The 22,996-nt window shown below is 50.5% G+C and overlaps 11 protein-coding genes across 11 annotated transcripts; 6 read left to right on the top strand and 5 right to left on the bottom strand.

The window, feature by feature from the left end:
- Positions 1-144: 144 nt before the first annotated feature.
- On the bottom strand, positions 145-2,184 carry AtWU_11105 (ASCC2 family CUE domain-containing protein; the record flags this gene model as incomplete). The annotated part of the gene is made up of 1 exon (XM_035506207.1): positions 145-2,184. The coding sequence occupies one exon, from the start codon at positions 2,182-2,184 to the stop codon at positions 145-147; it is 2,040 nt and encodes a 679-aa protein (XP_035362100.1).
- Positions 2,185-3,370: 1,186 nt separating this feature from the next.
- On the top strand, positions 3,371-4,167 carry AtWU_11104 (NAD(P)-dependent oxidoreductase; the record flags this gene model as incomplete). The annotated part of the gene is made up of 3 exons (XM_035506206.1): positions 3,371-3,440; positions 3,503-3,577; positions 3,650-4,167. 3 exons carry the CDS (start codon positions 3,371-3,373, stop codon positions 4,165-4,167), a joined length of 663 nt encoding a protein of 220 aa, XP_035362099.1.
- A 507-nt stretch (positions 4,168-4,674) lies between these two features.
- Positions 4,675-7,166, top strand: AtWU_11103 (aconitate hydratase ACO2; the record flags this gene model as incomplete). Its single annotated transcript, XM_035506205.1, has 2 exons — positions 4,675-4,719; positions 4,794-7,166. The coding sequence occupies 2 exons, from the start codon at positions 4,675-4,677 to the stop codon at positions 7,164-7,166; spliced, it is 2,418 nt and encodes an 805-aa protein (XP_035362098.1).
- Positions 7,167-7,413: 247 nt separating this feature from the next.
- AtWU_11102 (uncharacterized protein) lies at positions 7,414-9,976 on the bottom strand (the record flags this gene model as incomplete). Its single annotated transcript, XM_035506204.1, has 8 exons — positions 7,414-7,548; positions 7,634-8,002; positions 8,080-8,265; positions 8,324-8,361; positions 8,422-9,312; positions 9,362-9,489; positions 9,556-9,704; positions 9,764-9,976. 8 exons carry the CDS (start codon positions 9,974-9,976, stop codon positions 7,414-7,416), a joined length of 2,109 nt encoding a protein of 702 aa, XP_035362097.1.
- Positions 9,977-10,355: 379 nt separating this feature from the next.
- On the bottom strand, positions 10,356-11,604 carry AtWU_11101 (D-mandelate dehydrogenase-like dehydrogenase; the record flags this gene model as incomplete). The annotated part of the gene is made up of 6 exons (XM_035506203.1): positions 10,356-10,574; positions 10,630-10,911; positions 10,961-11,043; positions 11,095-11,211; positions 11,259-11,373; positions 11,425-11,604. The coding sequence occupies 6 exons, from the start codon at positions 11,602-11,604 to the stop codon at positions 10,356-10,358; spliced, it is 996 nt and encodes a 331-aa protein (XP_035362096.1).
- A 468-nt stretch (positions 11,605-12,072) lies between these two features.
- On the top strand, positions 12,073-13,359 carry AtWU_11100 (NAD(P)-dependent alcohol dehydrogenase; the record flags this gene model as incomplete). The annotated part of the gene is made up of 2 exons (XM_035506202.1): positions 12,073-12,138; positions 12,208-13,359. 2 exons carry the CDS (start codon positions 12,073-12,075, stop codon positions 13,357-13,359), a joined length of 1,218 nt encoding a protein of 405 aa, XP_035362095.1.
- Positions 13,360-15,755: 2,396 nt separating this feature from the next.
- AtWU_11099 (RraA family protein) lies at positions 15,756-16,544 on the bottom strand (the record flags this gene model as incomplete). The annotated part of the gene is made up of 3 exons (XM_035506201.1): positions 15,756-16,208; positions 16,264-16,434; positions 16,488-16,544. 3 exons carry the CDS (start codon positions 16,542-16,544, stop codon positions 15,756-15,758), a joined length of 681 nt encoding a protein of 226 aa, XP_035362094.1.
- Positions 16,545-17,008: 464 nt separating this feature from the next.
- AtWU_11098 (tim barrel metal-dependent) lies at positions 17,009-17,965 on the top strand (the record flags this gene model as incomplete). Its single annotated transcript, XM_035506200.1, has 1 exon — positions 17,009-17,965. The coding sequence occupies one exon, from the start codon at positions 17,009-17,011 to the stop codon at positions 17,963-17,965; it is 957 nt and encodes a 318-aa protein (XP_035362093.1).
- Positions 17,966-18,825: 860 nt separating this feature from the next.
- AtWU_11097 (Dabb family protein) lies at positions 18,826-19,334 on the top strand (the record flags this gene model as incomplete). The annotated part of the gene is made up of 3 exons (XM_035506199.1): positions 18,826-18,844; positions 18,901-19,129; positions 19,193-19,334. The coding sequence occupies 3 exons, from the start codon at positions 18,826-18,828 to the stop codon at positions 19,332-19,334; spliced, it is 390 nt and encodes a 129-aa protein (XP_035362092.1).
- Positions 19,335-20,024: 690 nt separating this feature from the next.
- AtWU_11096 (glutathione synthetase ATP-binding domain-like protein) lies at positions 20,025-21,358 on the bottom strand (the record flags this gene model as incomplete). The annotated part of the gene is made up of 3 exons (XM_035506198.1): positions 20,025-20,183; positions 20,257-21,092; positions 21,184-21,358. The coding sequence occupies 3 exons, from the start codon at positions 21,356-21,358 to the stop codon at positions 20,025-20,027; spliced, it is 1,170 nt and encodes a 389-aa protein (XP_035362091.1).
- Positions 21,359-21,686: 328 nt separating this feature from the next.
- AtWU_11095 (Ldh family oxidoreductase) lies at positions 21,687-22,901 on the top strand (the record flags this gene model as incomplete). Its single annotated transcript, XM_035506197.1, has 3 exons — positions 21,687-21,698; positions 21,764-21,892; positions 21,960-22,901. The coding sequence occupies 3 exons, from the start codon at positions 21,687-21,689 to the stop codon at positions 22,899-22,901; spliced, it is 1,083 nt and encodes a 360-aa protein (XP_035362090.1).
- Between the last annotated feature and the right edge of the window lie 95 nt (positions 22,902-22,996).

The raw sequence follows: 22,996 nt of genomic DNA, 5'->3' as shown, positions 1-22,996 counted from the left end.
CAGGTGTTTAGACATGCCACTTTTCACAGTACTTTCCATGAGTAAGCGCCCGGTTAATGCCTAAAGCAAGTAATTCTTTCATTCTTTCATTATATCATTTCCGGTAAACTCATTAACTATTGGGACTACCGTCCACGCTACTAACTACCCCATCATCCCCCCCGCCCTCGCAACCTTCCTCGCTCGCTGCTGTCGACGATTATGATTCGCCCGACTAGCTTTATTCTCCTCTTTCCTCTGCCGCGTAACAGCAGGGTTACTATTCCCAGGAGTACTACCCTGCTGGCCTGCACCACGTCCCCGACCTCTCCCACCGCGTCCGCGTCCACCTCTTCCTCTTGAGCTGCTGCTCCCACCTGCCTCACTCTCGTCATCTTCCGTTCCAGCACCAGGTCTCCGATACGACGTAGCCGGCAACTCAGGCTGATTCAACCCTCCACCATCAGCAGCACCAAAAGCCATCTTATCCTCCAATCTAGCCATCCGTTTCGGATCCCTCGACAACATGACTGCCCACCCCTCGATCGCTTCATCCGTCATGCCGGTTTCGCGCTTAAGCGAAGCGCGGGGCTGTGAGCGTCTTGTGGCAGAGTCGCGCGCAAACAGGGCCGGATTAGATTTATATGTGCGGTAGAGGGAGAATTCTGCCTCTTGTTGTTGCTCTGCTGCGGCCTTGGCATCGTCGGTGGTGGTGTCATCAATGGTTCCGCCGACGTCGGCAATGTCGTAGGTATCGTCGCGTTCGTCGTCGTCGGAGTCAAAGGTGGCCAGGGCGGTAAGGATAGCAGCTTTGTTCGCGGAGTGGTGGGTGCGGTCGGCGAGGAGGTCGTCGGCTTGGGTGGTGTTGGTGCGGCGGCCGTGGTGGAGGGTGGATTGGTCAGATAGTTCGGCAAGGTCAACGTCGTTGTCAAAGATGTTTTTGCGGGTTGGGAGGGTTGGCTCTCTGGGTGGTGGTGTTGGGCGGGGTGGAAGAGGGTCGTGTGGGATGGTTGAGGTTGACGTTGATGTAGGAAGTTGTTCGGATTTGTCGAGGGTGCGAAGCTCAGAGGAGATGGAGTCGTCGAGGAGATGCGAGACGATTGTTTCGGGGTCGTCATTGTAGTGGTCTAGCAAGCGGGTGATGTAGCCGGAGCCTAGGTCGGGGAAAAGATCTTGGACTTGAGTGATCAAAGACATGCGGTGAATGTGCATGTCTTCGGGTGCGGGGAGATCCGTAGCAGCGCGGCCTTTGCCTTTGTCGAGGAGTCGCTTCTTTTGTTTTTGATGCCGACGGTGGAAGACCTTTGTTTCTTCTTGATAGGTTCGTAGACTGGTGAGGAGGTCTTGGCCTCGTTTCTGGGGGTGGGTGCTGAGATGGCGGGCGAGACGGACTAGGAGGTCTGTACTGCATATGACGTCGGATAGGAGGGTGGGCTCCTTTTTCGTTGTTGAGGATCCGACGCCAGCGCTGGATTTTAGACTGTATAGCTGGTCCAGCAGCGCGGAGAGGTTCAGCTTGGGGCCCTTCAGAAGCGATGCTAGACCAACGTAGACGTTCGCTACGAGGACGCTGCGGATATCCGCTCGTTTGTGTGTTTGGTATGCATCGGCGAATGTGTCCAGAAAGTCAGATCCGGTCATGAGCACCTGGCCGCAACCGGGGAGTGCGGACGCCAGAATAGTCAAGAGGCGAATGTCAGAGAGGATAGCCGTAGACTTCGTGGGGTTGAGCGAGGCAAGCTCTCTGATAATCTTCGTCTTGGCCTTCTCAAGGCTGGATGTTATTGTATCTTGATGCTTGTTCCAGGCATCAGACAATAGTCGCTTCATGGCAGCGCTCGAAGGGTAGGTGCAACACATGTTCGCAAGGACATGTACATCAAGCAGCTCAGACGGTGTTGCAGAGGCATCCAGAAGGAACCTCCTCGTCAACAAGAAGCAAAGCTTCCGTAATGATCGCGCTTTAAGCCCGGCATGGAAGCTAGATGAGCCATTGGTGGCAGATTGATGATAGAAGGAGGTCAAGAAGGTCAAGGCAGTTTCATCGTGGGCGGCAATTTCTTTGAATTGTGAATCAGGAGCTTCAATGCGTACTTGCAGAAGCAAGATCCACGCATCTATATAGAGCTCCCATTCGTTGGGTGGTACGGTGCTCTGCACCTCCGGGGGTGGAACCGGTGCCAAAGGAGGTAGTGGTTCCGGCATGACGCAGTGGATGGGCTTTGTCGACCGTCAAGCTCGGAAAATGTAAAACTGAATTAGACTATTTATGCTTGAACGTTGGAAGCAGACCACACGCCTGGACCATCCACCAATATCGTCACTGGCGATCCATCAGCCCCTCTGTCGGCTGCAAAATTCAGTGCGGATCCTGACGTCAGGTGACTTGAGCCTCGGCCTCCGCTCTGTTGCGGGGACGGAGATGGCCGCAGTTACATAGTACCTGCATGGAGACAAAGCAGATCTGCACTTTATTTATTGTGAATATGTTTGCAAAATATAGATTAATTCTAGGAAATCTAATATAAACAGGAGATACTAAATAATTTACTACTATTGCTAGTAGCCAACAGATTCTACTCAAGCGCTGTCTAATACAATAAAATTGAGATGTATACAATGATGTCATCATGCATGCAACAGAAAAATACAATACTACTTACACAGCTCTAATGAATGATTTGATTTTCATATACTCTCTACCTTCTAGTGAATATTATTCACTGAGACAGTTGAATATATCGGATTTGGCCGACATACTTTGTGTGGCTAAGCATTTGTGGAAACTTTCCTTCCCACCCCGGATCTTGGCTTCACTTCAGGGACGTCTAGCTCTTCCTTGAAACTTAGTTTGTAGCAAACAGCAGCTAGAGGAGGCGAACATTCTGACGCACAACTCCCATAACAAAGAATCCCCCCTCTTTAGTAGTCTTTCAGTAATTCGTTTATCGCAAACTATCCACACCATACCCCCGATCATTATGTAATGGCTCCGAACCAAAGGGTTGACCAGTTGCCCTATACAGCCAACACGGATACTGAGCCGAAACTCACTAGAAATAGCTGGACAATGTTGTAAGAAGGTTGCATAAAACTGTGCATAGTGACTACAAAAAAGGACAATGACACGAGTCCATCGTGGATGCCATTGGGCCCAGCTGCAAAGACTCCCTCCGGACCCGAAGTAGACCGGATCCGAGGGCCACTCCGGGCAACCCTGTAAAACTACTCCTGTTCCGTAATCGATGGATAATGACATCGAAACGCGCGAGGGTACTTAGATGCCCTGGGTCTCTCTGAAAATCCAAAATGAGGCCAGATGAATAGTGCCCAGAAATCTTGGCTGGCTCAAGAGTTCGATACACGGCCGCCGGTGTCTTCAATCAGCAGTATGCGCGTTCTCGTAATTGGCGGGACCGGACGATGTGGCAGGCTTGTCATTGACGAGCTGCTGGGACGAGGTAGGCACCTGCTACTTTATAATACGTACGACGTGGTGATGAATATGGCTAATATGTCCAAGGCCACCAGGTCACTACCCTAGCCCGAACACCTGATGCGCTGGGTGGTCCACGACCCGGTCTAGATGTTATCCAAGGTTAGTACATGATGAATTCTTGCTGCTGCTATTGCTTCGATTGAAAAGTGTTCCACGGCTGACATGTCTCAGGCACTCCGATGAACCTAGATGACGTACGAGCCGCGTTCAATACAGACAAGCCCGACGTGGTGATTGTAACGCTGAATGCGCCTCGAGCGAGCGATAGTCCGTTTGCTGCCGCCATCTCTCCCCCTCGTTTAATGGCCGACTGCAACGCCAATGTAGTGGCTGCAATGAAAGAGTTTGGAATCCGCAAGACTGTGATTCTGCAGGCATTCGGGGTGGGAGCATCCTGGACTAATCTGCACATCCTACTGCGCCTACTCATGAAGACATCTAATATGTCACATCAGTACGATGATCACAACGAAACAGAAAGGGAAGTCCTGGCCAGCGGGGTCGGTTATGTATTTGTGAGGCCGTCGCGGCTAGTCGAAACGGACGAAACTGCCATCAAGGTGTGGCCGGATGACGGCAAGGGAGTTCCCATGATGGCCAGTACAAGTCGGATCAGCGTGGCACGATACTTGGTCGATGTGGCCGAGAGTGATGAATGGGATAATACGGCTCCAGTTATCACCAACTGAATCAAATCGCGATCGGGACGGGAGGTGGAGATGTTGCGGGGGTGGAGATTGGTGTTGTTTAATCGTTTGTCTGTTTTGCTTGTGGGATTTCTGGGTCAGGGTGGGTATGTATAATATTGATGATGTGATAATATTCCCGGCAGGTATACGGTATGCCTGGATGTGTAATGATAATGAGGAAAATGAATAAGGCATGCATTATGTGAAATTAGGGAATAGGTTTTCATTTACTACATAAACAATGCAGGTACTGCATAATACCTTGATGATGTAAAATGTGGCTATCCGGAACATTTATTGTTCCATCAGTTACTTGACCACATGATATTAGTGGCTTATCACGGATGAGTCATAATCGAGATCGACACCAGATCCGGCATCGGCGGTGGCGCGAGCCAATCAAGGGGAAGGTAAAAGAAAAGTGCCACTAGCATATGGCACAGAAAATTGCTCGTCGTTGAGTCTTTGTCACTTCCCTCTGCTATCATCCAAGTAACCGGCGTGACAATGGTGAGGCAGCTTGTTTGGCAGCGGGCCACCGCCTCTCAGAGGGTAAGTCGTGCCGTTATCAGCCCGATTGACTCCCTAGCAGCTTGGACTGACCACTCCACTTCCCCGTATTATAGTTGGCCCCGAAGTGCCTCTCTCCGCAACGACTGTTCAGTCGCCGTGGCCTGGCCACGGAGGCTTCTCCGGCAGCCTCCTCCCGCTTGCCTCCCTACCCGAAGATCGTTCAGAACCTCGAAAACGTCCGTCGCGTGCTCGGTCAGGACCGCAACTTGACCCTGGCGGAGAAGATCCTCTACGCCCATCTAGACAACCCCGAGGAGTCCCTTCTGACCGGCACCAACAATGGCCGTGACATTCGCGGCAAGGCCAACTTGAAATTGAAGCCCGATCGCGTGGCGATGCAGGATGCGTCGGCCCAGATGGCACTTCTGCAGTTCATGTCTTGCGGTCTCCCCTCGACGGCCGTGCCCGCGAGTATCCACTGCGACCACATGATTGTTGGTGAGCGTGGTGCTGACACTGATCTGCCGGCATCCATCAAGGGTAACAGCGAGGTGTTTGACTTCCTGGAGAGTGCTGCCAAGCGCTATGGAATTGAGTTTTGGCCCCCTGGTGCCGGTATCATTCACCAGAGCGTTCTGGAGAACTACGCTGCCCCGGGTCTGATGATGCTGGGAACTGACAGTCACACCCCCAACGCCGGTGGTCTGGGTGCCATTGCCATTGGTGTCGGTGGTGCGGATGCTGTTGATGCGCTGGTTGACGCCCCTTGGGAGCTCAAGGCGCCCCGCGTCCTGGGTGTGCGTCTGGAGGGCAAGCTCAACGGCTGGGCTGCCCCCAAGGACATCATCCTCCACTTGGCCGGTAAGCTCACCGTCCGTGGTGGAACTGGCTTCATCATTGAGTACCACGGACCTGGTCTGGAGACCCTGAGCTGCACCGGTATGGCCACCATCTGTAACATGGGTGCTGAGGTGGGCGCGACGACCTCCGTGTTCCCCTTCTCCCCCAACCACGTTCCCTACCTGCAGGCGACTCACCGGGCTGATGTTGCCCGTGCCGCCTCTGAGATCGCCGGTTCCGGTCCCAGGAACCTGCTCCGTGCCGATGGCGGTGCTGAGTATGACCAGCTGATCACCATCGACCTCTCGACGCTGGAGCCTCACATCAACGGTCCCTTCACCCCCGATTTCTCCGTCCCCCTGTCTGCTTTCGCCGACACCGTTCGTGAGAAGCAATGGCCCGAGTCCCTTGGTGCGGGTCTGATTGGTAGCTGCACAAACAGTTCCTACGAGGACATGACCCGTGCGGAGAACCTGGTCAAGCAGGCCTCTGCCGCCGGTCTTCAGCCCAAGTCCGACTTCTTCATCACTCCCGGTAGTGAGCAGATTCGCGCCACCCTGGACCGCGATCAGACTCTGTCGACCTTCTCCCAAGCTGGCGGTACCGTCCTGGCCAACGCCTGCGGTCCCTGCATTGGTCAGTGGAAGCGCACAGACGGTGTCCCCAAGGGCGAGGACAATGCCATCCTTACCTCCTACAACCGTAACTTCCCCGGTCGTAACGACGGCAACCGGAGAACCATGAACTTCCTGGCCTCCCCTGAGCTCGTCACCGCCATGGTTTACTCTGGAAGCACCACCTTCAACCCCATGACCGACAGCATTACCACCCCCAGCGGTGAGGAGTTCCGCTTCCAGCCTCCCACCGGCTACGCTCTTCCCAGTGATGGCTTTGCCGATGGCAACCCTGACTTCCAGCCCACTGCCGCTGTGCCCGATCCCTCTTGTGAGGTGATTGTCTCCCCCACTTCGGATCGTCTGGCTCTGCTGGAGCCCTTCGCTCCCTTCCCCAAGGGCGACCTTTCCGGCCTCAAGGTTCTGTACAAGGTCCGTGGCCAGTGCACGACTGACACCATCTCGGCGGCTGGTCCGTGGTTGAAGTACAAGGGTCACCTGCCCAACATCTCCGCCAACACCCTGATCGGTGCCGTCAACGCCGCCACCGGTGAGACCAACGTTGCCTACGACGAGGACGGCAAGCAGTACTCCATTCCGGACCTGGCCGCCCAGTGGAAGGCCAACGGTGTTGAGTGGCTGGTCGTGGCCGAGGAGAACTACGGTGAGGGTAGTGCACGTGAGCACGCTGCCCTGCAGCCCCGTTACCTGGGTGGACGCATCATCGTGGCCAAGAGCTTTGCCCGTATCCACGAGACGAACCTGAAGAAGCAGGGTGTCGTTCCATTGACTTTCGAGAACCCGGCCGACTATGACAAGATTGATGCTTGTGACCAGGTGGCCACCGAGGGACTGTATGAGGTCTTGCAGGCTGGTGGACAGGGCTCCATCCAGCTGCAGGTGACCAAGCGCAGCGGCGAGTCGCTGGTGATCCCCGTCAAGCACACTCTCAGTCCGGACCAGTGTGCTTTTGTCCTGGCCGGTAGTGCGTTGAACTTGTTGGCTCAGAAGGCCAACAAGAAAAGTGCTTGATTAATGGGTGATGGTTGAAAATTAAGCGAAGTGTATATATATCCACTGTTGGTGTTTTGTTTTATCTACTTTCGAGCGTTATATTAGTAGATTATGTTAGACAATGAACTGTCTAGACTTGATTCGTGCATCCTAGCAAGTAGATGCTATATAAGTATAACCCAGAGCTCAGCAACGCGTATAAAGCAAGCCAAAAGCAGCTATTCCATCCAACCCAACTATCTGACCACCAAGTAAGGAGTGTCCCCTACTTCCCATCATAAGCCCACTCCCTCCCCAACTCCAATCTTCCCTTCTCCATCTCCTGGATCCCCACAGACTCGGGTTTAATATACCTCGCCGTCAACGCAAACCTCAACCTCTTATCCGGAATAACCGAATGCTACACAATCAGCATCCCAACAACCATAAACCGACAATGTATAGAGCGAGACGGACAGAGAGCAAAAAGAAGGAATGAATCATACCTCAAAAAACTTCTGCAATGCCTCCCCAGTCATGACCACCAAATCACCATGATTCACCTCCATCTTAATACACGGCGTCGCCTCCCCTCCTCCACCAGTACCACCTTTCTTCATACTCAACAGTCCCTCACGCCTCAACTCATCATACCCCTCGCGATCAATACTCCCACTCAGCAACCCCGCCTTGAGCTCCCTCCGCCGGAGAAAATACTTGCATCCAGGCAAGACCGGATCCTCTTCGAGCAGTTTCTTCGCTCTGCTGTAGCCATGGTAGTATTTGTATTTCATGCGCACGAGCATGGTAGATTTCGCGCCTAAAGAGAGGGTGGAGATTGTTGGGCCGAGGGAGGATTCGCCGTCGTCGTGGTACTATCCATAGAGTGAATATTCTTCTGGACGGAGATTTTGTATGCCCCGGAAAGAGGGCAAGGGAGAGATGTACGTACCCCGATTCTCATATCCTCCAGATACCCCAACAGGAGCATTTCATTTGGCGGAAGGAAGGTATCCCCCGCGGCGAGATGGGCTTGCTTGCTGGCCCAGGTTAGGCGGCCCATGGCTCGCAGAATTGGGGGACAGGCTTCCTTGAAGGATTTTGAGGAGACGGAGACGACGTATTTGTATGGCATGCCCTGTTTCATTTTTGAATTAGGTTCTGGTGTGCGAATGGTAGGAAGGTTATGAACGCACATAATTAACAGCGAAATGAGCAGTCAGCGTCCCGGCAACTACATACACTATTAGCATTCAATCCTTCATCCGCATAGACAAGAAGGTAGATAGCTCACCCACACTCTGCGCCAACGGATACCTCCTCAACCCTAGCTCCTCACACTGCAACTGTCCAAACAGCTCATCCGGACCATTACGCCGGGTATTTATCTCGCGATTCGCAACTAAATGCATAATGCTCCCCACCTCGGGGATAGTATACGTAAGTTTTCTATACGGATAAAGAGATACATCGTCAACCTCCGGAACCATGAACTTCGCGTCCCAGCTAAGCGCACGCTTAATAGGGCTTATTTCTATGTCATCGATCACCCAACGCAGAGCGATAGGTCGTATGGATAGAATGTGCTCAAAGGGACACTTCCACTCCCCGTCCCTGTCCCTGACGGAATCATCATCCGCGCATCGCCATCCCCACCAATACCGCCGGGAAATGCACCGCTTGCAGAGGGGACATATGATCCCTTTCCAAGTAATCCTCTTCGACAACGCATCGCTATCAGCATCTTTCAATGTGGAAAGTAAGTCCGGTACGAGGCTATAATGTGGCTGGATAGTTGGGTCCGGAGGGAGACGGGATTTGAGGAATTTCTCGTGGAAGATGAGATCCGCTGGTGCTGAAGACGAGCCACTGATCATCCAGAAGAGTTTACAAGATGGCTGCAGACACATCCATCCTTCATCGTATATGCGTATGCTGTGCTGATCGCACGCTTCGCAGCGGGCTTGCTCTGCCTGCATCGCATAATCCCTCTTCTTCCTCTCCAGGGGAGAGGGGGAATGCTTCGCAGCCCACCAGCTCTTACTACCCAGATCTAGCTTCTCGAACCGGACCTTCGCACCTGTTCTTCTGCCGATGCGTTCGTACCACACGTGTGTGATCCGGAAATACGCCATGACGTTGTATCGGTGCGGGAGGGATCTGGGTAGGAGGGTATTGCGGTTTCCTGTATGATTATCAACATTGCAATGCGAAATGCGGCACGGCCTACTCACCAATAACAATGCCCACTGGGACGTTTAGCTTCATACTATTCAGTATACTGCTCATCGCCGCACTATTGCCATCCTGGTCCTTGATGAGCTTTAAGTTCCCGTTTGCATCCTTGGTGCAGCCGCCTCCGCTGGACATGATATTGTTAGACTCTGTTACCACATAATGTGAGATTCAAGAGAAGAGATGAACATACACACGAGTAATGACCACCTCATCATCCAAATACGATCGTATCCCGCAGTCCGCATCGATCAGGAACCCCCAGCATATGTTCCCGTTGTGGTAGACTCCGCCTTGCACGGAACGGAACCAGGGCAGGGCGTCGCAGAGTTCGGGTCTATTCTGATCATGGTTTTTGAGTTAGTATGCTCTAGGAGGCGGGGACGGTAGGGTATGTGTACATCAGCCCAGGATGGGGGGTGACCTTCTGTTTCTTGTTCTTGGCGTTCCGGGTGAGGGTATGAGTTGGTATGCGCTGCGGGATTGTTTATACGGGTGAAGGTAGTGATCTTTGTAGGGTGAGGCTTTCGAAGTCGTGTGATGCGTCCTGAGGTTACGGGTTGGGGTTGGGGTTTGGTTGTCGCTGTTGCCCTAGTGGGTCTTTTGGGGCTCATGATGGATGGCGTAAGGATAGGTAGTTAATGAGTGGTTGTATGGGGATATATAGAAAGAGAGTATACTAATTCGAAGGAGTAGTTGGAAGAATGGTCTGGTAGTAACTAGTGTCAAGTCTATGCGAAGTGTGGTTAGCTGGTAGTCGTGGTCATAAGCTATTGTGTAGCCATGACGGAGGGGTGAGGATATCAGCATAGCGTCATCAAGTGCTCAAATTTGAGGGTCGAAAGAGCTGAGGGCAAGTTCTTTCTAAGAGTGAGAGTTTAATATGAGCCCAATCTGGGGGAAGCTGTAGTATGCAGAGGATGTAGTCTTTAGGGTATGAAATACTCCGATCTATACAATATCTAGGTAAAGTTGGTGTCTCTCACAATACATCTATTTCCCAAACACATCCTTCTGTTCGGGTACCAACGTAATCATCTTCCCCGTTTCCACGCCGGAGCGCAAGTTATTCAACACGAGCAACTCCATCTCCCGTTGTGTCTCATAAGTCATGGTACCAATATGCGGCAACAGCATGACCCGGGGGTTGTTCACCAACCCCGGCTCAATAGCGGGCTCATTCTCGTAGACATCCAATCCAGCCGACCATACCTAAGTCATCACATTAGCCCGGTTACCCTTGCCTCCGAAGAAGAATTTAACTAACCTTGCCCGACTCCAGCGCCTCAACCAAGGCCTTCTCATCAATCAGCGCTCCACGCGCCGTGTTAACAATGATGACTCCATCCTTCATCTTCTGAAATTCCGACTTGCCGATAATGTGACGAGTGGATGCGTTGAGCGCCAGGTTCAAACTCAACACATCAGCATTGGCGAGCAGCTCATCAAACGAGACGTAGGTCGCTCCGTCCTCGAGTTCCGGGGACAGACGCGACCGGTTATGGTACTGGATAGTCATTCCGAAGGCACGCGCACGACGAGCCACCTCCTACAACTCATTAATATAATGCTCCTCCGGTCCTGTGTGCTGGACTTACACGGCCGATTCCTCCCATACCGAGAATTCCAAGCACCTTGTTCTGGGGATCGTGTCCGAGGCCTGTCTGACCGAGAAACTTTCCTATTGCATAGTTAGATGGAGTTGTTACTGGGTTGAGTTGGCAGGGCTCACCTTCGCGGAGAGACGAGACAGGAATATATGCCTGTCTCAACGCGCCAATCATTAGGAAGATAGCCACGTCGGCGGTGGCGTTGTTAACTGCGACTGGGGTGCTGGAGACGGCGATTCCTGGGATGGTTAGTGTGAGTCATGCTAGGAGGAAAGGCAGTGTATACCTTTCTTTGTGCAGGCCGCGACATCGATGTTATCGTAGCCAGCGCCATTGTGGGCAATGTACTTGAGTGAGGAGGGCAGGACGGAAACTAGTTCTGCGTCGAAAGGGCCGGTGAACTGAAGCGCTTTAGCTATTTCCTTAAGTCTATCGTCATGAAGTCTATCCACCTTCGTAGAAGTATTGGAGCGATAGATGGCAACAACATCGTCGTACTGGCCGTCGCGACAGTTTCGGAGAAAGTCCTCGCGAGTCCCGGAGGGGAATTCCTTCAAGGTCAGAATAGAGGAGAGATCATTCCATTCGGGGATGGAATGGGTGATGGCACCGATCAGCAATGCGGCGGGCATGATGGCGATGATGTCAAGGAAAAGAGTATCCTGCGGGGAGAAGAGGGGAAGGAAAGGAAGAAGAAGAAGAAAAGAGAAAAGAAGTGAGGGATATACAACGGGGAATATCCGATTAATCAGGGCATTTATGAATGGCCGGTGGAGGTAGATCCACCATTTGGCGTGGGGGGTGAGTTTTGATTACTATGTAATCTAGAAAGATATCATCCAGCGATAATAACGCAATAATACAGCAATAACCAGATAGAAAAGAGGATATGCGGGGTCGGCCATCCAATTTGGGAGGCCGTCGGCTATTGACCGGGTAGGAGTCAATAGCCGACGCGGAGCTCCTCCGGCGACTGAATCCATTACTTCTCATTCAAAAGATTACAATTTCTTCCCCCACGTCATGTATTGAGTTCCATTTCTCTTTTCATTCTTTTTTACACTCCTCCTTCCTATTCTAACTTCTCTCATACATCCATCATGACCGTCAACTCTACAGAAACTACCCAAGCCCTCGTCCTGCACGGCGCCAAAGATCTCCGCCTAGTAAGAGCTTCCCCACACCCCACTTTCCTACTCTTTTGATCTTCAGAAACATCTCTTAACAAAAACCAGGAATCGCGCCCTCTCTCCCCTCCAACCGGCAGTGAAGTCCAAGTCGCCATTCGCGCCACTGGTCTCTGTGGCTCCGACCTGCACTACTACACCCACGGGCGCAATGGAGACTTCGTGGTGCGCGAACCCATGTGCCTGGGCCACGAATCCTCCGGCATCGTCACAGCCATCGGCCCCGAGGTAACCACCCACGCCGTGGGCGACCGCGTCGCCCTGGAAGTCGGCTTTGCCTGTCGTCAATGCGCCCTCTGTCAACAAGGGCGCTACAACATCTGCCCTCAGATGAAGTTCCGCAGCAGCGCGAAACTCTTCCCCCATCTCGACGGCACCCTCATGGAACGTACCAACCACCCCGCCTCCCTCTGCCACAAGCTCCCCTCCCACGTCTCCTACGCCGGCGGCGCCCTCGTCGAACCCCTCGCCGTCTGCCTACACGCCATCCGCCGCTCCCGACCTCCCACCGCCGAGGATGTCTCCCTGGCGCAGTCCCTCGGCGAACCCACCGCCGCCTTAATCTTCGGCGCTGGCGCCATCGGCCTCCTCCTAGCCTCTGCGCTGGCCGCCTCCCAGAACTTTTCCTCCATAGTGGTGGCGGACATTGATGCCTCCCGACTGGCTATTGCTGACGAGCTGGGACTGGGTCTCAAAACCACTCTCATTCCCAAGGCGGATCCCGCGAACCCCGCGCCATCCCGCGATGCGCCGGCCGCGGAGCAGACGGCGTGGGCGCTGCAGAATGCGCAGCGTGTGGCGGGAATCTTGAAGGAGTCTGCGGGTGTGGAGAAGACGGGCTATGCGCGCGTATATGATTGCACGGGTGTGCCGGCGTGCGTGCAGGCAGGCATCTATGCCGCCGGAGCGGGTGGAGTATTGGTGCAGATCGGGATGGGACACCCCGTGCAAACGCTGCCTGTGGGAGCGGCGGCACTGAGAGAGGTCGATATCCTGGGAGTGTTCCGGTATGATGGGTATGCGTATCCGGCGGCGATTGAGCTGATGGCGAGTGGGAAAATGGATCGCGTAGAGAAGATGGTAGTGACGCATCGGGTGCCGCTTGCGGATGGCGATCGGGCGTTTGGACTGTCGGGTAAGGGAGTGGACGAGGAGGGTAGGCCGGTGGTGAAGGTGGTTATTGAGAGTGGTGATGCTTAAGTGGATGATTGGATCTATTTATAATGACGACGGTGATGATGACGACGGTGATGAAGTTATGGTGTGTATAGTAAAACGGTAGAGTAGAGCAAACCCAAAGAATTCACTTAACTGTTCATACACAAATAACCCTGCTTTGTCATATGCATTGTCCCTACTAATATACTCATAGTCATAGATACAATTAGCTACCTCCTCCGGCAACCTTGGGATCATCATCACAGAAATTAATGCTGCAATCTCCTGAGTCACCTCAGAGCTCAGAAATCTTCTCTCTATTTTAAATTATGATCATCTTAATATATCCTATACCAACATTATACTCTCCTAATCGTGTCACCGTAATCTTTATTATATCTACGAACCCAGCCTTCAGTATGATACTTCATGACATCCTTTACTACTGCGGTGAAAGTAAACTGTTTTATCTATGTTAGTAGGTTATATACTTCTTATGTCTTTTTAAAAATTTACAAGTAAGGGTAACAGATTCATATTTTCATTAGAGACATATCAAGCTAAATTTTGGAGAAGTAAAGTTAGATTTTTAGAGAACATATATACGATATCAGTTGCACCTAGTAGCTGAAATCACTGTGCTAACGTCTCCCACGACCAAGACTTCATCAACCTCTCCACAACTATGATTGTCCTTAAAGATAGGCAGCTCCTACTTAGACTGATACCTTTCCGCCTACGAGATATCGCAATAACAACCCCAAACCTTTATTTCAATAACAAATAGGTCTTTACAGGTATTGCGAAGTACTTGACTGAATACTTTAGAATTTTTCCAGTGCCAAGAAATTGCCCCATATAAACTTCCAGCATCCTATTAGCAGTGCATATGCGATGCACTGGCGTTATTGCACAGCAGCATGATTAAATTAAAACCTTGGTTGAACATCATATATTCTACCTCCTATATAGTTCTACCTAGATAGCTGCGGAGTTCTCTTATTTAAAGTAGAACAATTATCTTGATTATATTTTCTATACAACATATAAATGATATCAGGTCTGCTATTAGCTAGTAGAAGACTACTAAGATTTAGTCAAATTCACTAAGGATTAGTTCCTTCTATTTATCCTTTGATTACCTATCTATCAAGAACCGAGAGAATATAAACAGTGATATTATATTATTCTATTACACGCTTAACATTAAATTCGTATTTGATTAACTCAGAATCTTATGATATAAAATTTTATCAACAATTCTTAGTAGCTGTATAAACTAAGAAGTCTTAGATATTATTACTACTACTGTTAATCTTTTCATGAACATTCTTGTTGTTCTAATCCCAACCTGATCATTTGGCGGCACCACATGCTGTGGGGGGTTTAAATATCGCTGTTAGTACTGTCTGTACCCCATCCTTTAAGAAGGTTACCAAGTACTACTGGCCGTGTCTTGTCAGCACGACCGATCATGTTTCCCCGGGTGGAAATATGCATGGCTACGGTAATGGTCGGAGTCGGTCCACCAAGCATAGTGGAAGCATGCGGGATAGGGATAGGAAAGGGATGGAGTAGGGTATTTGAGCTGGGTGACGCAGTAGGACCACCACGACTTATCTCCGCCGAGGCGCTACGGCGCTAATTGCGGAATTATTGTGTGGGTATGGCGGCTGGGATTGGGAGGATGGGATTTTGGATTTGAGCTTGAGTAGTGAAGAGAAGATTCTGGTGGGGAACAGGGGAGAAGGAGGGGGCGATTATCAGAAGAATGGATTCGCGGGTGCAGGTGACTCAGGGCGAAATCTGAAGAGGCATTGGGGGAATGGGACTGAGTTGTTCAATTTGGGGGGGTTCTATGGAAGAAGTTTGCGTCACCTCGCTTTCACACATTGTTTCATTATCTTGTTTCTATAATTCGCTTGCGAGTTTGTAATTAGCAGTCGGCGGTGGGATGAAGGGCACAGTAGCATGTACACTTATAATTATAGGAACCAGCCAGATTATGTTTATCGTCCCTAGAGTCTGAAGCTGAAGACCCGCTGAACAAAGACCCGATTTAGCATCTAGTACTCTGAGAGTCATCTGTATCTAGAATTCACGTTTCAAGTTGTGGTATATATATTAGGTAGTACTACGTTCATACCCCTTATGAACTGCAAGTAATCTTTGTATTGATGAACAGAAAGACACAAATATATGAATATACCTGTAGAGGCTGAATACTTTCGATACTAGCGACTGAAGGTGTAAATACATTGCAATGAGTATTGGTCTAGGATCCTCTATACTGCGATACACCGACCATGACTTTGCCTAAACCGTTCAAATTAGTTGACGATCCGGGATTTTTCTTTCTTCTACAACTCTTATTTCCGATATGATGTCCTTGATAAGCATTTGCCTGCAAATGGATTTCTATCATATCTGGATCCATTTCACCGGCCTCTGAATTCCTTGAAAGCTCTTTCCACTGTCCAGCCCGCCTTGATTGCCTCCGCGCACTTGGCATCCGCCTCAGCGATGGCGGGAATAAGCTCCAATACTTGCTCAGCCAGTTCTTGAGGGAGGCGAACCACGCCGTTGAGGTCAGCGATAATGTAATCCCCAGGAGAAATTACGGCATCCTGGTTCTCGGAGTTGAGGCGAACGGGAACATTGATTTCAGACGGGCGGCAGACCTCTCCACCAGCCGTGGTACCAACAGATCGGGCGAAAAGAGGAAAGTTCAGGGAGCGATGCTCTTCTAGATCACGGACCCGACCATCAATCACAACTGCAGCTGCCTTGAGTGCCTGGGCGCGTAGCGTCATCAAGCCACCATAGACGGCGTTAACGTGGGGAAGCGGCTGAGAGATGAAGACTACTCCGCCTTCGGGAATTTGATCGATCTAGCAGATGTGGGTCAGAGTAAGCCACGTTGAAGTCCGGCGATCTCATGCATACATAGTTACCCTGCAACTTCGGTGCAGCTTCATCGGACTTGGGAACAAATTTCACGGTGAAGGCTTGACCGACGACTTTGGTCTCACCTGCCTGGAATTCGGGCGAATACATGGTCAACCCCTCCAGGAATCCTCCATTGGGATATTTGAGCTTGGAGAGACCATCCGCAACCTATACAACTGTCAGCCTCGGGTGCACTGCGATCCTTATCTTCGTTAACGCACATCACAGGCGCCCCACTTCTGCAGGCGCTCAATAATCACTTTCGAATCGGCGGCCATATTTGGAGTAGAAGTTTCCGGTGCTGTGGTTGTTGCAATGATGAAGGCAAGAAGAGCTCCCCTGTTTCATTAACTACGGTGGGTGGAGGCATGCTGGTTAGAGGCTTTTTAATGACCATTGATTTGACTCGGGCATAGGCCGTCGGGAAACGGTCGGTTATGGTATGTGCCGAAGTGGAGCCATCCTCTTCGGCCTCTGACCGAAGGGAGTAGCAGAAGGCGATAATCGTCGGGTCCACCATGTAACTATGAGAGATATCTTGTTGACTCACGCGACATAGCCTCTTATACCATTGAAGCACATACACATCCACTCCAGTACCCTATTTGCCCTTTGGTTTTTGAACGACATCTCTACCACTTGAAGTTAAAATAAGCAAATCAGACGTGTTTTCAATCCCTCCAACCACATAGTCTTGTTCGCATTCTGGAACACCGGGTCGATTCCGACACCCATTTCCCCCATGTCTGACGCAGTGAATAAATTCCCAGTCAAGGCAGTGCCGCCTGGTGCGTGGGATACGCATCATCATATCTTCGAGCCCGATCGCTTTCCTTTCGCTGCTGGACGGCATTTTACTCCGGCGCGTGCGTCTCTGGAACAGCTGCGAGACTTCGAGAAGTCTATCGGTGTCGAGCACGTCTGCATCGCGCACGGGTTGTCTTATGGAGCGGATTGCACTTCTCTGCTCTACTATCTTGGTCAATTTGGTGGCACGGCCCGCGGGATTTGTGTCCTGGATCTTGACACCGTCACGGATGAGCTCCTGAATACGTATCATGAGGCCGGGGTTCGCTCAGTTCGCCTGGACTTTTTCCGCCACCAGGCCATGAACGATGTCAAGATTCAGACCAGCTTGATTGAGGCCACTGCTCGACGACTGGCGCAGTGGGGTCGCCCGGGTTGGAGCATCCAGATCCAGCAACCACATCTCCATTTCTGGCACGAACTCCGAAAGATAATCAACGACAGTCCGATCCCAGTTGTTGTCGACCACTTTGCACTGATTGAAGGGAGCAGCTACCGCGCCGATGACGAGAATACTGACATTCAGAATTGCTCCTACCTTACTGAGAAGGAACAGCTAGGACTCCAGGAGCTCTGCAAGACGCTCAGAGAAGGGAATTTGTGGATCAAGCTTTCTGCGCCAAACCGCTGCTCGAATATGGCTCCCAGTTTTCAGGATTTGCGCTGGTTGGTCAGACTTTTCGTCGATGCCAATTCGAAGCGGGTAGTTTGGGGCAGTGACTGGCCTCATACTCAACGTCACAAAGACCGCATCGGGAAAGAAGCTTCGAGCGAGGAGGCATTCCTCAAGGTGGATGACAAGGGCTGGATTGAATCCCTGGGTCAATGGATGTCCGAAGAAGAGTGGCGGGCGCTTTGGGTTGGCAATCCGGCGACCTTGTACGATTATTAAATTGATATCTAGGAGTTTTCTACAATCAAGGGCCTGGTCTCCTAGGATGATGGAAACACGAAAAGAATATTCTAAAGTAATGCCGTATGCTGCTCATAGTTGGTAAAACAAAATAAAGGTCGTCTGTCACACACGGGAAAAAGCCCGGAAGCAATAGGCCAAGCGCAACAATCACTGGTGATCCGACTTACAGAGCCTGTGTTGGCATTGTGAGTATACCCATTGACTGCAGAATTACCAAGGTGTAAACAATTAGCGAGAATTAGTCAGTAATGAGCCCCAATAAGAACAAAAAAACCTGCCCAGTCTTCCACATTGAACATGACAGGAATGGTCTGGAACAATTTCGGAGTAATTCCCCAATGGCCGACCCCGCTAGTAAATAGCTGGGGAATGGGCTGATGAAAGAATATCCGGGGCGGGCAAAAGCCGTCGGCCCGAAGCCGAATAGCTCGGGAAATTGTCCTGTACTAAGTGTAAAGAGCCTCGATGTCTCCCGACTCGGCATATCGTATATACGACAAATAGCATTGTCACAGTTCATTGTTTGGTTGAACAAGGGCATCTAATCTTGTGCCGCTGCTTGGGGCCCATATTGTTTTACCGCATCTTTCGGGCGGTTCCCATGACACGGGATTGATCCGCGAACTATACACTGCACAATGTCAACTACCTCGGCGGGTCTCACCGATTGCCATTCTTCAATACCGTGGCTATCCTTCCTATTGATTTTTTGTTTCCATATGAAATTAATTCCATCTTCCACGTTGACGTGCTAAGCTTACCTAAAATTTCGAACAACAAAATCTCAAAACAAAATTTTTGCCATCACCACAAGACAGCCCATTTCAGCCTCCAAAATGACACTCATTCACATGGGTACGCATCAGAGCATAGGTTTCTTAAAGCTCAGAGCACTAACTATAGACTCGCAGTTATGTTCAAGTTCCGTCCGGAAGTCACACAAGAACACAAGGATACCTTCGTGCGCGAGCTCAAGAAGCTGAAGGAGCTGGATTGCGTTAAAGCGCACCGTCTCGTTGTTGGCGGCCCGTCAGTCACGGATCCTATTGAAAGAAGCAAGGGCTTCGAATTTGCACTTCTCAGCTTCCATGAAAATCTTGCTGAATTGGAAAAGTATCAGGCCAGCAAGGAACATCACTGGTACGTGAGCATCAAGAAGGGTGGTTTAGGACATATTTCTAAAAGATAAAAATTTGCATCTAGGGTCACGAGCACATACATGTTTCCATTCAAGGAGGATTTGATTCGCTTTGACTTCGAAGTTTCTCCTGAGGATGAATATATGTGGAATTTCTTGCCGATTCCGGGTGTGAACGGCCAGCAGTCTGGCAACCAAGAACTTTGATACCGACCGAACAGTTTTTAGCTACAATGAAATATGATTGTTTGATTCATGCAATCACGCTTTTTAAAACACCTCTTCTCTTTGTGGTCACATGAATGGACATCTTCCTCCACACACTGGCAATATCTCAAAACTGCCCTACTTCCTGCCTGGCTAAATACTAATATCCCCGGGGCGGATCAAATTCAAATGACTAAGAGTAACCTTGGTTTATTACCCATAACCATTAGAAAAGTTTGAACTACATCTGTAATTTCATATAATTATCTATAACTAGGTTTTATAATACAGATCTAATTATATAGATCTTAATAACCGTTATAATTAGTATCAGCAACCAACCTTGTTGCAGTTGCCAATGATTGTCGATTGTTGTCGGTGGTTAATGAGGTTATTAACAGTTTGTTATAATTTATTGATAATCACCAAATATTCCCCACTAGTATTTACATAAATATAATGAACCTGAGGAGGTCATATCTATTACCCATTTCCACTATGTACTTTGTAACTACTTTTGAAACATGCCTAGAACCAGATTCAACAAACTCACAAATTCTCAACTAGCATGGAAATTTCGTGTGAAGAATTCAATGCGCCGTATAAATCTTCCTAAGCGAGATAAGGCTAGCAGACTATTAGACATAACAAATATTTATGGATCAAGACGACTAGGTCTTTGATAAAAGGCTAAAATGGACTACGGTACGAACGGAACGAAGCGAGAGGTTGAGCCGTAGCCAGTATTTGCTTCAAAAGGGTCCCGTAATCCCATCCGAGGGCTGCAGCCGCAATCGCCGTTAGACTGGCTTGACTTTCGCGACCGGGTCTACCAGGCCCAGTCATGTTCTGCAGCACATAGTATCAGAGCCAGGCCATGCGCGCATCGTCTAGGAGAACGGACTCCAAGGGCAGGACTCACCGGTTTCATATTAATATCGAAAAGAGCAAACTCAGAGCCCTCGCAAAATCGCCGAACATCCACCCGGATTGGTGCCGTCGCTTTTATAAGCTTTGCTACGCGAACGCATTCGTTCATTATCTTGTGATATGCTGGGTCCTTCATTTCACTTTCTGTCACCACTCGGGAATTGGAGGAAACGGCCACCACGCCATTGTAGGGAGCAATGCCATCAGCATGGTTGAATCTTGTGACCGGAGGCATACTCCAATATTCTGACACTTCGGGAGACGGAGGCATAACAGTAATGGTGGCCTCTTCCCCAGGTAAATACTCTTCAATCATTACCAGCGGTGATTCCTGCAGCAACTTCTGCACATGATCTTTCAGTCCCACCGGGTCATGGCAAACTTTCACGCCATGACTACCTCTTCCACGGACTGGCTTCCCCACCACCGGGTACCTGCTGATAGATGAAAGGCAATTCTCTAGTGTAGCAGTATCTGACGCAAGCCATGACTTTGGGAGCGTGAAACCACCGAGCTGGCCAAGCTTGCCATTCAAGTAGGCCTTATCATCAAAGTTCTCGACGAGAGCTGGTGGTTGCCCCACGACATAGACTTCAGAAGCATGACGAGACAGTTTCTGAGAGCTCTGGAGGGGGTGAGCGTTGAAGAGAATGGTGTTGGCCCACAGATGAGTAGCTCCCTTGCTCAAGGCGGATTCAATACCCTCTTCAGTGTCCGCGAAACACCAGCCTTGATCAACCTCTAGTTGAGGGGAAGGCTCGGGCGTGATGCTCCGGATTCCTTTGGATTGTAGAGTATATGCAATGTCTGCACCGGAATCCTGATAGCCTGGGTGTAGCTAGCGTAAGGATCATGGCAGGTTCAAGCGAGCAGAAGAGACTTGCACAGTTGCTCACCTGTGCACTGGGACCTTACTTACCACCAGGTTTACGAGGCTTGCGAACACCGCCAATAATCGGGGGGTCAATAGCTTGGAACAAAACAGCCACCCGCGGGGATTGAGTATGGTTGGCTCGTCGCAGCGACTCACCAAAGCCAATTGGACGTGACAGTCGCGATGCCACTCGCGGAACAGAAGCCGTCGAAAAAAACATGTTTTGGTCGTAGCAAGGAGATGGCGGGCGACCAAGTCTCCCAGTCAATCACGGTACTTAAGAAACTGGGCCGTTGATGTCAAGACCGGTGTAAAGTTTTATCGGGGAAATGCCGCCTTGCCTCGGATAAAATGCTGGCGGAGGGCGCTGGTGGGGAACTCGGCAGCGGGCCGAATGGGTATAATCGTCAACTGACCCTCATTCCTCAGCGGGATCTCTTAATATAATAGACCGACATCATCTCCGTACTGGACGCCACGATTACTTGAACGTGTTCATACACTGAAAACAAAGCAACTGTTATAGTAATCGATCAATACCGATTAAAATGGCTTCTTCTGTATGCATATCTACTTTGACTCGTTGCAAGAAAGTCTACTAATGCATGCTCAACTACTTGTCTAGGCTCGTTATTACGCCGACCCCGCTGCTGCGGCTACTTTTGCCACTGATCTTCTCGTCAAGGCCGGTCTGAGCCATGAAGATGCTAAGTCTATGGCCGATTGCCTCGTGCTGGCCGATGTTCGTGGCGTAGTAAGTTGACCCTGGCATCTGCGGAACATCTTGAAATGACAAGAGTTCCGCTGACCTACTCTTACAGGACACGCATGGCCTTGCCCGTCTGCCTCAATACCTTGAGCGTGTCAGCACCGGTCGCGTGAATGCGAAGCCACAATTCAAGATTACCGAAAAGACTCCTGTCGTCGCGCATATGGACGGAGACAATGGATTCGGCTTTGTTGTTGCTACCCGCGCTATGGAGGAAGCTATCAAGCGGGCTGAGATCTATGGAATTGGTCTAGTTACTGTGAACCACTCCAATCACTTTGGTATGGGAGCTACCTATGTGCTGCAGGCCTTGGAAAAAGACATGATCTCGTTGGTATTCACCAACTCGGCTAAGCAGATGCCCCCGTTTGGTGGAAAAGAGACTTTACTAGGTATCTCACCTTTTGCTGCTGGAGCTCCTTCTGGTAAGGAGGTTCCTTATATTCTTGATATGGCCCCTTCTGTTGTTGCCAAGGGTAAGATCCGCCGCGCTGCTCGCCGCGGGGAGTCAATTCCTCTGGGTTGGGCATTGGATGCGGAAGGTAACCCTACAACTGATCCTAATGTGGCTCTCAATGGCAGTATGGCGCCGATTGGTGGACCGAAAGGCTCTGGTATTGCTATTCTGATGGATATCATGTCTGGTGTACTTTCTGGCGCTGCCTTTGGTGGTGAGGTTGGTGATCAGTACAAGGACGTGAAGCCCCAAAATGTCGGGCACTGCTTTATCGCTTTGAAGCAAGATATCTTCCTTACAGCCGACGAGTTTAAGGCTCGTATGGACACGTTGGTGCAGCGGGTACATAATGTGACTCCTGCCCCTGGCTTCAATGAGGTTCTTTTCCCTGGTGAGCCGGAACATCGCCTCGGTGTCCAGCGCCGCAGGGAAGGTATCCCCTACGCTGATGCCGAGAAGCAGATGTTCATCGAAGCGGCCAAGCAGTATGGTGTTTCTGATATCCCATTGTCGGACAAACCCCTCTCCCTTGCATAGTGTCTCTTCTTTCTTTCCTTTCTACCAGATCATTACAGCATTATACCAGAGAAAAGATTTATATGTACAACATGCGAAGGGAATTTCACTCACCG

The sequence above is a fragment of the Aspergillus tubingensis genome, assembly GCF_013340325.1.
Source record: "Aspergillus tubingensis WU-2223L DNA, scaffold_15, whole genome shotgun sequence".
In the NCBI taxonomy this organism is placed as follows: Eukaryota; Fungi; Ascomycota; class Eurotiomycetes; order Eurotiales; family Aspergillaceae; genus Aspergillus; species Aspergillus tubingensis.
This window is presented reverse-complemented; position numbering and strand designations above follow the sequence as displayed.